General features: G+C 29.2%; 1 protein-coding gene across 1 annotated transcript; it reads left to right on the forward strand.

Annotated features, from left to right (window-relative positions):
- The first annotated feature begins 1511 nt into the window (after nt 1–1511).
- LOC132713501 (A disintegrin and metalloproteinase with thrombospondin motifs adt-1-like) lies at nt 1512–10588 on the forward strand. Its single transcript, XM_060696127.1, has 8 exons — nt 1512–1892; nt 2849–2962; nt 3299–3340; nt 3791–3870; nt 4292–4357; nt 4679–4814; nt 6512–6682; nt 10416–10588. The coding sequence occupies exons 2-8, from the start codon at nt 2938–2940 to the stop codon at nt 10586–10588; spliced, it is 693 nt and encodes a 230-aa protein (XP_060552110.1). The 5' UTR covers nt 1512–1892; nt 2849–2937.
- Nucleotides 10589–17969: the final 7381 nt, after the last annotated feature.

Below are 17969 nucleotides of genomic sequence, written 5' to 3' on the forward strand. Positions count from 1 at the left end.
CGAAATTTTTACCGTTGCTAGGGGGCTCAAAAACCCTTTTAAATTTAAATCCCAACCCCGTTACAAAAAAGTTTCCCCAAAAACCCCCTATTTAAAAAAAAATTTAATCCTCGCCGAGTGAAATTCTAAATTTTTGGTTGTTCCTGCTTCTGTTTGGTGTCGTTCTGGTTTCTTTAACGGTTGTCATTTGTAGCTGAATATTGTTAAGGGATACATTCATTGAATGCCACGATTCTTTGCTGGATTTTATGGTTTTCATTAAATTTCAAACAGTTTCGAATGATTGCATTCGAACGAAATCTTAAAAACTTGAATTGTTTTTTTTTCCATTGTGAATAATGAATACAAAGTAAAACAAAATTGATTGATAGATAGACAAAAGAACTCAATATCTTGAGGCATATAAACACAATTACTTGGGCTAAAAAGAGTCAGACAGAAAACGAAAATACAAACATGACGTAACAATTCAGATCAAAAAGCTTTAAAAACGGCCATAGAGTCTTTCCACTTTGGGTCCCCTATCAGATTAACAATCAAACGAGGGAAAATGTAAGCTCAGTTTTTAAATAAATTGAATTTTAAAATTATGTTAAAACCATGACATGTTCTTTAAAAACCAAGGGATAACCAACAAAAAGGAGCCCAGCTCTTTATTCCATTGTGGTTCCCTTAGCCCCATTTGGTTTGCCATGAAAGAGAAGGTATTTACTTTAAGAAAAAAAAAACCACATTAATGAAGGAATATTCATTCAAAAATTTAAAAATGTCAAATTAAAATCATTTAAAGGAAGATATCACATTAAAGAAATTAACCACGTCATATTAAAAACCGCATTACATTTAAGAAAATTATCACAGTTTAAAGGATCCTCGCGATTAACCATCGATTTTAGTTACTATTATAGTAATTACATGTAATAATGATAATGAAGATGTAAATGGTGTCTGAAGGGCTTATTTTGTTCAATACAATTTCACATATACTTTAGTACTGTAACTATTTGATAAAAGACACAAAAGATATTCAAAATATCATCTAGATAGCAAGAAGTCCCTCTAGTAGCAAATTACAAATAAACCAGCAATTATTGATATTGCGATTAGTTTTCTTTGTAATGCATATTTGATATAGACCTTATCTAACAAAGTCTAGAGTTCTAAAGAAACTTTGTAACAGGTCCACGTTGTATATGTTTTACTTACACATAAAATACATTATATAATGAATGAGTCTTACAGTAATTATGTTATTTACCGCCTTGTTAGCTGGAACTTAAATATATTTGAGGTGAAACGATACTATATCCTTTCTTAGATGTCGCAAAGTAAGTTTAGGTTTAGGTGGTAGTAGATACTCATTCCAACTATAAAATTCAATAAAGTAAGGAAAAACATTATTGTAAAAAAGAATACGTATAAAGTGCATGCATTCATTAATTTCGTGTTTTAGTTATTATATCTTAATATAAATGATCATACATGGAGTGATCAAATGGCAAAATTGAAATTTAAAAGGCTCATTTTAATAAGGACTGTTCAGTTACAATATAGGTAATGAAAGCTACCGTTAATGACCCGTATCACCGACTTCAGCTTATAAATAAACCCTGAAAATGATGAATAACGTGACTTTAGATACATTTGCATAATATATTACGTGTAAATACGGCTGTTATCATTGAACCTTCATTGCTAAGATTGATAGTTAAGGAAGTAAGGAACCTATACTTTATGAGATAATAGAAAGTTTACTTTTTTTCAAACTATTTTTAACAATGTCATTCATTTGTTAACATAATAACAATAGCTTTTCACCAGTATTTATATTTTCCTTCTTCCGCCTAATTTGATAGTTTGTGATGAGCGTTTAGAGAGTAGGACTATATATTGTAAGTTTTTAAAATTTAGTTATTTATTTACCTCTATCTTGATATGACGTTTGTTATATATTTAAAAAGATAGCAATGATTATGTTGTATATTCAAAATGTTTTATGTAGACCGTTAAACCATCTTTTATTCGGTAATTTTATATATTCACACTTCATTGTGTACATTAAAGTTCCGAATGCCGTAAATGTTACTTTACGTGACCGTTTTATAAGTATAAACGTTATAAAATAGTTAATGTAGCTTTAGCTTTCGATGGACCAATCTTTCTCAAGATTGTTTTTACATTTTTTTTTCGATTCAAATGTAATAATGTAGCTTAATGTCTCTAGACACATCTCTATAATAATTAAAGTTATCTGAATGTTATTTAAATGATTGAAAGTAAATTAAATTTTAAAGTTTTGTTTTAGATACTTCGCCTTATTTCCTAACATATGGTCTTCATATTTAATGGCAAATAATTAAAAAATACATGAAACAAAATATTCATAAATAGCTTACATAGATCAGAAGAAATGCACAAAAATGTAAATTTTAATAATGATGTGAGATCAAAATTCCCGATTCTTTTTTTATAATTTAGTATTTTTCTGTACTGTCCGCTTTACGCAAGCAAGTAGTATTTGCCATTTTTGAAGTTTTCCATTTTGATTGATAAAAAGATTAAGAAGCAGATAATGTTTTAAGCAACGTAATATTATAAAAGATTTATTTCGATATTTTTACATTCGTTCGATATCTTAATTGTACTTTTGAGTACATGTATTTATTTGATCTTTGGCAATAATTTGATTTGTGGAAACTCTGTTTCGTAATATCTATTCATACATAGACAGTTCTGTTCTGTATCAGAAAATTTAGATTTATTTTGATATATTTATATCTATTTAACATTCTAATTGTACATATAAGCATATGTCTTTATATGATCTTTGTCAATGATTTGATTTCAGGTAAACCTATGTCGTAATATTTATTCATATATAGACTGTACATGTCTGCTAGAAACGAATAAAAAAAAACAACTTTACAAACTGACAAAATGAAGCCTATTTCATTTATAATAGGTAAGTCAATTTCATTTGTAAGTATTTATTTATTTATTTGTAAAATAACATGATGTAAAAATGATTGTATCATCATGTGTAAACAAAAGAATTATCTTAACAGTCGCCCCACATCCAAATCGCCTGACAAACTTAAATCAGCTTTGTTGCATTCAAAAGATTTACATTGTTGAAAATATTTTATCTCGACCAATACAACAAACACGAAGAATGGTTAACTTTAAGTTTAAAAGATAAAAAAAAATGTTTTTTTCTTCAACTTTTAGATTTGACATGATTATTTATCTCTAAAGTATCATCTTGAGACAAAAGTTACACCCTCGTTTGTTTATTCAGGTTGGGTATTCATATTCGCTGTATCGGCAATCAGTTGGTCACGTATGTAACATCTTATTCTTTGCATTGGGTGCATTTTAAATATTATAACAATGCGTGAATAGGAAACTTTTAACAACTACATGCACAGTCTCTTCTTAAATCCCTATGCAGTTTGAAACCTAACTTTGTTAAAAGATATTACAATAAAAGGTTTAATATGTAACTTTGGGACATAACTATATTATGTTCAAATGTTCCTTTTAAAGAACAAATAATATTCAGTTTTATTGCAATTGTGTCTATATAGTTATTCAAATGCATTCCATAAAAACAAAAAAAAATGTTTTTTTCTTTGAAATTTAATTTGAACAATACTGAGTCAAAGCCAGCTTCTTAATGTCTACGAGTGACATAATCAATAACATTTTTTTTTCATTTTAAAAGCATTTTATAATTATTATTAAACAAATGATTTAAAACGGAATTTTATTTTTTTATTTTTTGTTATAGAATCCTTGGAGTGTTTCAGTTGTACTGACGCTGTAAATACACGCGAATGTAAATCAGTGGAAAAATGCGAGGAAGGTCAGGTAAGATACCACAGTTCCATTATTCTATTACAAGAAATTGTGCAGAAGTAATGAATATGTGTTTATTGTTATGTTTATACGTCCTTCTATGTGCAACCAAGTAATACGGCCAATGTTGATTAGCTTGATCGAAGTGTTTGATCGAAATAAGGGATGCACATACCGACAATAAATAAATAAATAAAAATAAATAAATAAATAAATAAATAAATAAATAAATAACAAAAGCAACAAATAAACTATTTAATTAATTAATAAAATAATTAATTCAAAGATTACAATATGTTCAAAAATAGTTCCTTTTTAGCTAAAATATTGACGATTTCTGAAATAATTTGATATATTATGTAATATGTTTTGCCAACTTCTATTTTTTTCATCGAAATCTTGTATTCCTTTAAATTCGATTATCTATTCAAAGGTTTGTTTCAAAAAACGAGAATATAAAAGCCAGGTTCAGTATGACATGGGATGCATTGACAAAGAGGTAAATAAGAGATTTTATTGTGATATTCATAGAAAATATCCACTTTCATACAATTATAAGATATCATCTTTAACGTATTATCACCTTATCAACATTCCAGTGCCAACATATTCCGAAAATAAAAGACTGGAAATGAAAACGTATGTCGTTTTCGTAAAGAAGTATTATATGGGCTTTTGAACACAATATGGTTTCTATTATCTTATTGAATGTTCAACATATATAACTTGTAATCATCTATCTGTTTTACTTTGATTTGATCTTTAAAAACATTTCAATCGCTATATTGTTTGATAATTGCATTTAATTCATTTTTTCCAGAGTTGTGGCAGATCTGCAACGCGTAAAAATGGCTCCGAAATTGCAAAAATGAGCGTTGATAAGTCGAATTTTTGTTACGAATGTTGCTCGAAGGATAAATGTAACGACAATCTATGTACTTATCCTCCTCGTAAGCGTCCTTCTTTATTAGTTTATAGTTTGAAACGTTATCTTAGATATAACAATTTCAGCAAAAATTTCCCGACAACTGCATAAATATTTAAAATCTTTAAAAGTATAAATATTATTCTTAATAAGCTACCCCATGCCCAAACCCAAATTTAATTTAAAATGAAAAAGCTTTTGGGAAAAAAAGTAAAATATATCGTTGTAAAATAAAAATTTAAAATTAAAAAAAAAAATAAAGTTTTTTTTAGTGTAAATGATTAAAGATGGGATTTGCTGGCCCAAAATAAAAATATATATTTGGGGAAAAAAGATTTAAAAAAAAGTGCTTATTTGTGTTTCAATTTGGTTTTTATTTTTTTGTTTTTTTTTCCCAAACAAAGTTTAACTTCATTACACTATAAAAGGTATTTTTAAACAAAAATTTAAAATTTTTACTTTATGTATGCAGTTATTGTGCATCAAAATTTTAATAGATTAAATTTAATTGTTTTGCCCCCCTTTGTCAAGAAAGATAAGTCGGTGGATTGTGCTAAATTGAACTCGATGTTTGATATTTGTGAGGTTACTAGTCAAGCAAAGAAAATATGTCCACAATATTGCAATCTCTGTGATCTCGGTATGTTAACTTTACCTATATCATTGAAGTAGCAGCTTTAAATATTACATCGTACTAAAGCAAAAGTTTCAAAAATGTCTTTATTATCTATTAATTTTAACCAACCCTAAAAAACAAAAAGCAAAAAAAAAAAAAAAAAAAAAAAAAAAAAAAAAAAAAAGGAAGACAGTGTTTTCAATATAGGGTTGATTAATTTTGTTCATTCATTTTAGGTTTTACGTCACTTGTGACAACTATATTCATTGAAAAAAAAGTATGCAAACGTTTAAAAACCCCGGTTTAACTTATTTTTAACTTTAATTAAATTTTGGTAAAGTCCCCATTCTTTTTTTCATTGAATGATTTATTAAGTACCCGACTAATTTCATATTTTATAAATAAAAAAAGTTTTATTTTTGTTTTCAAAAAAAAAAAAATAACCTTGGGAAAAACCCGTTAAAAAAAAGGGCCAAAGCTTGCCCCAAATGAAAGGGGATTTTTAAAATTTTTTGAAATATTTTAAAGTTTTGAAAAAAATTTCATTTATGTTTTGATAAGAGACACGTTTTAAAACGCAGTGGGGAAAATTTGGGGTCCATGGGCAAACATGGACATATGTGAGTCCCCTTTTGGATCAAACCCTTTTTTTTACGAACATCGACTTGTACAAAACCCGCAACCACAAAACGGGAAAGGGATTGATTGTCCCGGGGGGAAAGGAACCGGGAAATTTAAAAAAGCATGTCAACTCAAATTTTTCCAGGTAAAAGTTAAAATATATGGCACAAAAAAGTAAAATACCTTTAATTCCCAATTTTTATCCCAAATTTTAAAAGTATGTCCTATACATAATTCTATCAACAACAAAAAAAAAAAGAAAGAAAGAAAGAAAAAAAAAGATTTATTATTTTTCTTATTATTTTGAATACTATTTTTATTATAATTACATGTATTATTATTATTATTTATTATTATTATTATTATTATTATTATTATAATTATTAATATCAAATGTGATTTCACAACGAGTGGTCTAGAAAAATCGTAAAACGAAAATGATAAATCTAAAATATGAGTACAGTTCTGATATACTCTGAACAATTTAATAGTGCATGGTGGCTGGAGTTCATGGGATGTCTGGGGAGAATGTTCGGCAACATGCGGTATAGGAATGCAGAGTCGAAAACGGTCTTGTACCAATCCAAGTCCAGACCGTTTCGGAGATCACTGTTTTGGAAACAGAATCGAATATACACTTTGTAACACTGGATCTTGTGCAAGTAAAACATTTAATGTTCATTGATTGATTATAATAAGTTTCTCAGTAAAAATAATGTTATTTTTAATAATTTCTTTCATTTTATTGCATATCATGATATATCTATTTGGAATTCAATATTTCATTCGAGATAGTGTTCGTTCTTACCGCATTGATAAACAAAATCATAAATTTAACATTTTCCTACATATTTGAGCGTTCATTCGCAATTAATTATATTCCCCTGTAAATATGGACTAATTATATATTATGCCCCCAGTGCCTGGTTAAACCGTATTAAACCATCAACAGTTAATGGTCTAGAAAGAACAGACAAATATAGTAACGCCGATATGATGTACGAGAATGTTTTAAGAAATATAAATGTTGTGTGTGTGATATTTAAGTATAACCGATTTAATCGTTTTTCTTACTTTTGTATAATATCTAACCCCACCTGTTTTATCCATTTTGGACAATGTTCCGGGTGAAAAGGAAAATCTTAAAAAAATTTCCCTCAAACGAAAAAACATAAATTCCCCAAAATGAAAGAGAATTTAAGTTTTTGCAATTTTGTGTAAAATATTTTTAAATTATGTAAGTAAAATTAAATTTGGGGGGAATGGGGGGAAAATTGCTTGTGTTTTAAAAATCCGTAAATTTTAAAATTAATAGCGGTGGAGTGGGTTGGGGCAAAGGGGGAAATGCTCGGTTTAAAATGCGGCGTGGGCTTCAAAAACCGTGTTGGTTTGTGTAAAATCCAAAAAACCTGCAAAAGCTGGAGAAAAATTGCATGGGCAAAAATTTTGACGTTAAACTTTGTTTTAATGATATTTGTTTTGGTGAGTGTCATCCTTTTTTATATCATTATCCGTGTTATGCTTTAAAGTATAGTTGATATAAGTTCAAATGACGCTCTTAAATCAAAAAATGTATGGAAGTCATTAATTAGCGATGGATGTCAAGGTACTGCAACAAAAAATTGGACTAAATAAGGTGTAACAAGTCATACCACTAAAATAGATACTTATTAAAGTAAATAACATATATATGATTGCAGATCACTTCAATAGTATTGTACAACATGCTATGTAAATACATATGTTAAAGTTTGATAAAAAAAGCGCGCTATATTGCCGAATTTCTCATTCTATTTCTAATAATATTGTTTCCTTTAACTCTTAATTATGTCAAGCATGTTTTACCGTTTTCATTCAAGAAGAAGAGGCGTGTAGCAATTTGTAAACTTAAATGATAAAAGTTGTTTGAATACTTATAGAACCAACAGACTGCACAGTCACAGACTGTGACTTCAAATCACTTGTTCCTTAACGCTGTAGGTTTCAATCGTGCTTGGGACCCTTTTTGGGTTTCCCCTTTAAAAGGAACTATTTAGCTAGCCCCGGGGGAAAAGGGCGGTAGTTTTCTTAGGTGGTTTCCCCTCGTGCCGAATAAGAAAAAACTTTCCCCTACCCAAAAAAGCTTTGGGAAAAAATTTTGTATATGACCTTTTACTGCACTGGTGGAAAAAATACCCCGTTTTTGTTTTCCTTTTTTTTCAGAAAGTTCTTTATTTCCAAATTGGGAATTTAAAGAAAAAATTTTCCCTTTTTAAAACAAAAAGATTTCATTTTATTCTAAAATGTATAATTAAAATAAATATTGGGAAAATAGGAAATTTTTAAAAAAAAGCCCCTGTGAATAATTAAAATAAAATTAAAAACTAATCTCCTTTAAAAAAGGTTTTTTTAATCGAAATTTAAAATTGGGAAATTTTTGACTTTTAAAAAGAAACTTTATTTAAAACAAAATTTTGGTTTTTTGGTTCCTTTGGAAAGGAAATTTTTGGGTTAAAAGGTAAAAGGGTTTTTCCAAAATTGAGATAAACCCTTTTTTTGAATTTTTCAAAGTTAATATTACTTTTTTATTGAGTAGGGAACTTAAGTTTGTTTTAAAATTTTTTTTCTGAAAAAAAATAATTTGAGAGAAAATTTTCATTGGGCTATTTCCAATAAAACCCTTTTCCCGTCCCTTTTGGCGTTTTATTATAGGCAAAAATTATGCAAATTTTTAAATCTTTTTTTGTAAAGGGCTTTAAAAAAAAAAATTTAATTTTTTTAAAGTCAAAAATCATTTTGGGGGTTTAAATTTTAATTTTTAGTGTTTCAAATTTAAAAAACGTTAACAGAAAATTAAGTTTTCAAAAAAAGGGAAGGGAAATTTTAAAAAAAACGGGAGGGAAAATTTGGGGGTTTTTAAAAAAAATTTCTAATTTATTTTAAAAAATTTAATTTCCAAAACAAAAACTAAAGATTTCAAAAAATTTTATATTAATATAGCAAAATACTCGTTTTTGTAAATTTTGGGAAACTGTAAAAAATCAAATTTTTTGAAAAACAAAAAATAATAAATATATAAACCAAAAGCTTTCTTAGTTTTTTTACCCTAACGTTTCTTATTAAAACATGGGACATTACATAGCTTTTTTTCCCTCAAAAACAAATTGAAGAAAAAAAACGAGAATTGATTTTATAAATTTTTTCATATGTGAAAGAAAGAACTAAAGAAAAATTTAAAATCTTCTAAAAATTTTTTGCCTAAAATCGAGAAAAAATTTGTTTTAAAAACCCTGATGTGCTTAAAAACATTAAATTTTAAAAAGGAAAAATAATTTTGATACATTTTAAAATGACCAGAGTACCCGTCAGCGGGGGTAATCAAAAATTTTCGAAAATAACAAAAGTCTATAAGCAATGGTTTAATCAAATGCCCATAAACCTTGCTTTTATTTGGGAATTATTTATTTTTTTTAGTCAAATTATATAAAAATTGATGAGCAACATGCAGAAAAGTTTTAAAAAAAGTGGTTTTTAAAATACAGAAATGACCCAAAAAAATTAACCGGCGAAGAAAAGACTCAATTTTTTTATGGAAAATCATATTTGGGGCCAAAAATGTTGGGAAAGATAAATGTTAAATTTTCAAAATTCTCCCCAAAATTTTTTTAAAAAGATTTTTTTGGAAAAAATTGAAATGATTCCCTTTTTAAACCCTTTTAAATTTTTATTAATTTTTTTAAAATTTTCCCAAAATTAAAATGTATTGCGTTTTACTGTCAAAATTTGAAATTTTATAGCGTTCCCCGCCATAACAAATTTTAAAGTTTTCTTTAAATAATTTTCCCCCCCCTTTCCAACCCCCTAAAAGTTTTTCACAGCTTTTGATTTTAAAGGGTTTTTTCCCTGGAAATTTGAAATTGGAACAAAAAAACAATAATTTAAAATTTTTATGAAGTTTTAAAGTCGTGTTGTTCCGAAAAAATTTTAAAACTTACAAGAAATGTTGAAATGAAAGCCGTTTAGAATAAAATTTAGGGTTTTAAGGGGGTTTTTTTACTAACCGCCGATTTAGGGTTTTAAAATTGTGTCCGTGAAAGGGTTTTGTAAAACCCTAAAAAAGAAAATTGTTTCACCCGGTAAGGTGAAAGTTTGATTTTTAAAAAAGAAAAAGGAATTTTGAACATTAAAAACATTCCAATTTAAGAAAAAGGTTTGGTTAAAGATTAAGTACTTAGTATACGTTTATCAACATTTAGAGGCACGATGCATGCTCTTTACCTCTTAACTAAAATAGAATCACGAAATGTACTTCTTATTTGTTTTGCCGGACTTTTCAGTCAGAGATAGACAAATATATGTATGTGTGTATCAGCGAAAGTTTTTATAATGCAAAATGTTTAATTTATTTTTACGCAGGTCTTAGGAATATCTACGAAATTGTCTCTCAAGGACAAACAGAGTTAAGACTTGATCTCACAGCGGCTGGTGGAGAACATGTATACGAAACATTCCAGAACTTTCACCTTAGTGATAGTCCTTATTATACTCTACATATTGACAAGGGGGTCGGAACCGCAGGTGATAAATAACTTAATTATAAAACTAAAGTAAAACTGTACATTAATACATCATAACCTTCGCGGGAAAAAAGTCACTGCTTTTAAATTGGGAAAAATGAATATTATAATGGGGAATAATATTTATATAGGGGAAAATATTTAAGTAATTTTTTATAAATATAGTTTTTATAAGTTTCCAAACAATTTAAAAATTTTTTTAACAATGTTTAGAAAAGTACAAATTGGTCAAAAGAAAACAAAAGCACCAAAGTGTTTTTTAAAAATTTTTATTAAATTTTTTTCTTTTTTTAAAACAGGGATACATCTGGATTGTCATCAGCAAAAGGTCAAACATTTTTACCCCCTACGATGTTTTATAGGGGTAAAAATAAAGGCACAATTGTGCTGGGCAATAAAAATGGTGGTTGGGGGGTACAAAACATGTTCGCAAAAACTTTAAACTAAAAGACTATATGTTACCAGGGCCCCAAAGGAAAAAATGCCAATCGGTGTAAACATGCATTTTTCAATTTTTAAAAAAATTAAAAATTCATTAAAAATTTCAAAAGATGTTTTGAAGGAAAATAGCCGTTGTTGAAAAAATTTCCCGGTTAGCTTTATTATAAATGTAATAAAGACACATTTCTCTTATAACACAAAACAATTTGATAAAAAATTATATATTCAATAAAAAAAAAATTATTTACAATATTTGAATTGAAAATTGTGCTTTGTGTTTGTTTGGTCACCTTAATTTTTATATCCACTGGTTTGAGATTGACTAACACAAATACACGCCAGACAACATATTCTGAAACTGAGTTTTGCTAAATGTCCGTCATTAAATGTCGGTTGATTGGTTCACGTTTTTACTTCTATTAAATGTCACTGTTAACTTAGGATATACAGACATCTGTTTCTTGGAATATCAGGCATTGCTTTATAATTGTAATATTGTAAGAATGACGATAATAATAATAAAAAATAATGATAAAAATAATGACGAAAAATATGTTGATGATAACTATAAAAATAATAAAAATAATGATCAAATCATTATAATGACAGTGATATCAAAATAAATGTAAATAAAAAGTATAATAAATGTACTAAATAAGCAGTTGCATTGAAGAACATTCCGTACTCACTGTGCTAGAACGTGGACTCTTGACTAGAACGACAATGTTGATTCCCTTATACAGTAAAATGTTATTGTGATCAATGTCACGTTTATGCCCCACAAAATTAAAGGTTTATATTTCTGCCCTTTCATCCATTCATCCTTTTACCCGTTCCACTGTTCGTCTGTCTGTACGGTGTCACTTTTTTAAGGATATTAAAATAATTGTGTATACATATGAAACACGTTTGAGTAATATGGCATGCACATTATCTAGGTCCGAAGCATTTAGGTCAAGATTCTGGAAACAAAGTGATCCCTCGGAAGCATTAATCAAAACAAAATAACATAAGAATTGCAGTCTCAACACTTTATAGTGTTGGCATCAATGATCCCGAAGGACCAGAAAATATAACAACACTGAAGTGAAGTACGGGGAAATTGAGCGGCAATTCTCAACACTTCATAGTGCTGGCATCAATGATCCCAAAGCACAAGACAAATATACAAAAGTCATGATATGAACAAACCGCCGGTCCAAAAATGACCATGCCATGCGGAAATCTAACGGACATTTTGTTCATGACAGGTCTTTGGTTCTCAGTTTGTGCAAAGAAGAACCTCCAAAGTTGTACAAATACGAATCGTCATTGGAATTACACAAAACATGTTTTAACGGTTGACTATAGAATATGGTGTATTTTAAGAAAAAGTATGCATTTTATATAGAGGAAGAACAAAACGCCAGCCAAAAAAATGAGCATACTATGCGGAAATCTCACAGTCATAGTATTTGGTTTACAGCTTTGATAATAATTTTGTACAAAGAAAATCCTCCGAGGTTGTACAAAAACGAATTTGCAACGGAATCAGACATATTAGATTAAACGATTGGCTGTAGAATATCGAGGCTTTTTCTAAAATTTTTAGACGTTTTTTACATAGAAAACTAATTGCCAGTCCAAAAAACGAAATTTTCATGTGAGCCTCTTGCTATCAAGTATCTTGAGGTAAATAATTTTTGAACATTCTATTGCTGTGAAGTAGACCTTCCAAACCATCACAATCGCTTTATCATTCCAGTCTTTTTAAGTATGAAGCGTTCATTTTACAATGGCTAACTATACTAGACGTCCATTCCTGTATGAACCTGCTCTAAAGCGCGTTTTTGACACAAACCGCTAGGTAACATTCTTATAAAGTTGTGATTGATCAAAAAAATGTACAATACAGTTTCAGGAATTTTGACTTTACAAATCTTTCGGTAATCAGACAAATTCTGTTAAAACGATTAGCTGTAGAATATGGACGCTTAACTTAATTTCTTAGACTTTTTGCATAGAGAATTAATTGCCAGTCCAAAAAAATGACAATTATATGCGGGCCTTTTGCTATTAATTTTCTGGCGGTAGCTTATACTTGAGTCTTCTTTTGCTGTGATTAAGACCTTCTAAACTATCTCTTATTGTTCCATTTTTTTAAGTACGTAGCATTCATTTTACAATCATTTATTATGGCTAACTATGCTAGACGTCCATTCTGGTATGAACCTGCTCTACAGCGTGTATTTGACACAAACCGCTAAGTAACATTGTTATAAAGTTGTGATTGATCACAATAATGTAAAATACAGTTTCAAGCGGGTTTTGTCTTTACAGTTGTTTATTTAATCCACAATTATATCGAAAAATGCAAATCGCCGACACAAAAATGCTCATGCCACGCGGAAATCTCCCGGACAAAGTTTTAGTGCTAGGGCTTTTATACTCATATTGTGCATAGAGGACCCTCTAAAGTTGTACCAACATGAATTTGCAACGGAATCAGACTAATGTTGTTTTAACCTCAGGCTCTAGATTATGGTGATTTTAATACATTTTACATAGACAAAGAACAAATTGTCGTTCACATAAATTGCCATGCCACGCGGAAATCTCCAGGAGATATTATTTCGATCTGGGCTTTTGTACTCATTTTGTACAAAAAAAACTCTCATAAAAACGAATTTGCACGGGATCGGACTAATGGCGTTTGAATGATAGGCTCTAGGATATGGTGTTTTTTTTTTACGAAAATTCATATATAGAAAGAACAAACCGCCGGTCTAAAAATGACAATGCCATGCGGAATTTTCACGGACATATTGTTTAACTCAGGCCTTTCGTTCTCATTTTGTGCAAAGAAAGAACAAAACGCCAGCCACAAAAAATGTGCAGACCATGCGGAGATCTCAAAGTCATGGTATTTGGTTTAGACCTTTGTTACTAATTTTGTACTAAGTGGACCCTCCGATGTTGTACAAAAACGAATTTTCAACGGAATCAGGCAAAATGTGTTAAGACAATTGCCTGTAGAATATGGAGGCTTTAACTAAACTTCTAAGACTTATTTTTTACATAGAAAACTAATTGCCAAACCAAAATGCGACAATTTTATGCCTTTGCTATCAATTTCTTTCCGGTAGCTAATTCTTGAGCCTTCTATTGCCGTGAAGTAGACCTTCTAAACAATCACAATCTCTTATCATTCCATTGTTTTAAGTACGTAGCGTTCATTTTACCCATTATTTTGGACCCAAGATACAGAAGCAGTAGATGCATTATCGGTTCATCGGGATGGTGAAAATAATTGTTGGTTCATCTCATTTTTTGTTGTGGAAAGCTTTGAAGTTTTTGCTGTTTTGTAAAGATATGGGTACTGTTGTTGCTCCATATTGGCCGTCCAGCCCCCTTTCCCGCTCTTATTTGCAGATGCTACTGTTTTTGCGCCTTACATATTAGGAGTATTAACATTTAAGAAACCTTTTAAGATTTATATGATGTATATGGCCAGTATAAAGGATCTATATTTGGTTCAGAAAGATTGTCTAGTAAAGTTAGGATTATTCGTTTAAATTGTAAAAAATAAACAGTGTATTCATAATTTTATCGTTTATCCAGTGTTAAAAAAATATTTTTATGTAAAAACATTTTTTGGTGTGTAAATTTTCTGTTTAAACATAACTTTGAGATTCCCTAGTTACACCGTGGGAAAATAATATTTTATTCACTTTTAAGATTTTTTTTTCTATATTCAGAATTTTATACATTGCATTTTGATTTGATTTTCTATATTGATTTTGAATATTGTTTTATATTTGAAAAGATAAAGATCGTTTTATTATTTAAATATATGTTACCGTTTAAAGCAATGTTTAAAACTAAAGCTTGGCAAGAGGCTAAAGAGTAAGCAGAGTTATCTTCTCTTGGACTGTTCTCAGAACTTAAGGAAATGTGTTTACTAGGAAAAGAAATATCAATAAACAAGAATTATGTTTTGTCAATGGTGTAAGGTTTTACAGTTTGAATTTTACCGGCTTCTCATGTGCCGGCCGATTTAGTTAGAAAATCACCGATTTGCATTTGTTCTAAGCTGAATCTGATTTTTATGCTATTAATTGGGCTCATATTGTTTCATATTGTGTTATTCCATGTAGCAATAATAGGTTCAAATTGTGCCTTGATGGTTTTATAAGAAAGATTTCTAAACCAAGTAGTAAAAACTAGCCTTTTATAGTAAATATTCTTAAGACTTTTATTAATAAACATGCTTTTGAGGACAGTTCTTCAGGGGATTTGAGAAACTGTTGAATGTTTGTATTATCTTTTGCAGGCTTTGTTCGTATAAGTGAATATAAGGAATGCTATTTTTTTATTTGTAATTGTTACTGTGAAATTTATGTAGACAAAAAAGGTTGTTCTGAGTGATGGAAATACTGTATTCATTGCTCGGACCGGAACTTGCTTGTAAGATTATTAGAAAATTACATTAGTTAAGCTTATATTCAACCAGATCCAAACGAATTCATTTTCAGACAGATTTATTTTGACAAAAGGTCCTACTCATATGGATTAAAAAATATTGATAAACCTTTTTCTTATTCCTGCATACACCTAAATTGAATTTAACGTCTCTTGGCTTCGATCAAACACAGTGTAGTTTACATTCGTTTAGGTCTGTTGACAAGTGGCGAACTCGATGACGGTTATGGAATTGGATTGCAGTTATAATTTGGCGGTCGTAGGCTGTAATTTTCTAGCGGCCGTAGGCTGCCATACTTCTGTCGGCCATAGGCTGTTATATTTCTGTGGAATTAATTTATGGCGGCCGTAGGCTGTTGAATTCTATGGCGGCCGTAGGCTGCGTTTTTAAGGCAATCAATTTGCCGCAAATTTCACGGATATTATGATATTTTGATTCACAATGGACTAAATGCATACGCTTTATGCTCTTATCGAGAAAAACGTACTATTTAATCATATCTATGCTGCAGAATAAGATTTTCCAGGTTTGCAAAATTAGGTATACATGATACACTGGGATTTAATTGTAATTTACGCGAATGCCTGCCTTTTATTATTCGCAGCTGTTTCCATAAGTGTTTTCAAATTTTATTTCTAACGAATTTTCAAAATATTAATCATTTAGTTCTTTATTTTTTTCGATATTTCTACTTGTTTTTTGTTTTATATTAATTATATATTAAGTGAAAAGAATTTATAAGGTCTTATTACTGTTAACTATATTTACAGTTTGACGACTTTGATAAGAAAATAATTATTTTACTAGCGTTTTAAGGGAGTAAATATAATTATTTCCGTTTCAAAGACGGCAAACTGTCGTCTGCTTAGGTTTAGGATATTCATACAGCGTATGTATATTGGCGGGAAAATGCTCGTTTTCTCGTGCTGTGTATAAAAGCATAACTCAGTGTGGTCTATGCCATTCGAGGCTTTTCATTGGTAGAAAGATATCATTCTAGTATTGCCTTTCCACCCACCCAATTTATTTAAATTAGAACAGCATATAACTGACATGTTTTGTTATATATAGATTAGATTTGTTAAATTTTTAATAATAATTTTTCGTTTCAGTTTTCCTTCATCCGATGCTTTCCGAAAGATAGGTATGGCTTTCGTCATTTTCTGGTTCTTCGGGTTCTGTATTTGTAATGCATATTGAACTGATTTTCCAATTCGATGAATGCTTTATAATACGATAGCGACGAGGTAATACAGACACCAGGCGATAAATTAGCACAAACATCTTAATTTTTAAATAAATTGTCGATATATGCTACAAATAATATGACATGTTCCTACTTGCGTTTTAATTTATATAAATTACATTTTCAGTGTAAAGAAATATAAGGTTTTATCACTGTTAAGGATATTAACAGCTTGGCGACTTTGATAAGGAAATAATTGTTTTACTCGCGTTTTAAGAGAGTAAAAGTTGTTTGTAGAATGCAAATCTATGTATTAAAATCAATTATGAATTTAAGTACATTTTACTATGTACTACATGTTGGTTATTCTTACTCTCAAAAATCGTACCATATCAATTCACTAAAAACTGAGACGCAAGTTTTGTCCACCTTATCCGCTAAAAAAAATATTTTCTTAGACATATGATACAAATAAAGGTACAGTAACTAAGATGTTGTCTAAATCATTATAATATATGGTAAAGTATTCATAATTTGCCTCAAGTAATCTATTTCGGATATTATCTTGTGGAACAGTTACGCACGTTGCTTAACGCAAATACAGACATAATGTCACGACGTTTACAGAATGTATACACACAATCATTGGGAATGATGCCATTTTAAGCTCTAGTACATTGAATTAAAATACAAGCATTATTAAGGAAAGAAACAACACAAATTGAATTGTGCTTATGTCATTTATTGAATTTATAAATGACGATTCAACAAAATTGAGAAATATAATTGGCTGGGAAAAACATTAAAATAACATAACATATTTACACAATGACGTTACAATATAATTAAGCTTAACACAGCCAATATATCTTATACATAATATATACAAGAGAAGGTGTTTGTAACTATAGGTGTGAATATTCGCTTCAACTAATCGTAATGTATCTACCATAAAATGTGTCCTTTTTTCTTAAACAATTCTTTAAAGTCCTTTATATTTCTAGAATTTCCATTGGAAAAAAAATCTATAGCTGGATAATGATACCCATAATAACTTCCTTGAGAATCGCATAGGATTTCAAATCATACTAAGCTGACATGCTATGTATATACGATATAAACATAGATCTTGTTTGATGAGTTATAGCTATATTAACCACCTTGACAAAATGTATAAGAGTAGGTATCCATTAACAAAAGCTATTTTGCACTTTTCTTGATTATGAGCAGAAATGTCCATTTACATAACTATAACAAAATTACAATCTGTATAAAATTTTAATTTTTATAAATCATGAATAACA

The sequence above is a fragment of the Ruditapes philippinarum genome, unplaced genomic scaffold, assembly GCF_026571515.1.
Source record: "Ruditapes philippinarum isolate M1 unplaced genomic scaffold, ASM2657151v2 ctg3885_1_1_1_1, whole genome shotgun sequence".
NCBI classification, from domain to species: Eukaryota; Metazoa; Mollusca; class Bivalvia; order Venerida; family Veneridae; genus Ruditapes; species Ruditapes philippinarum.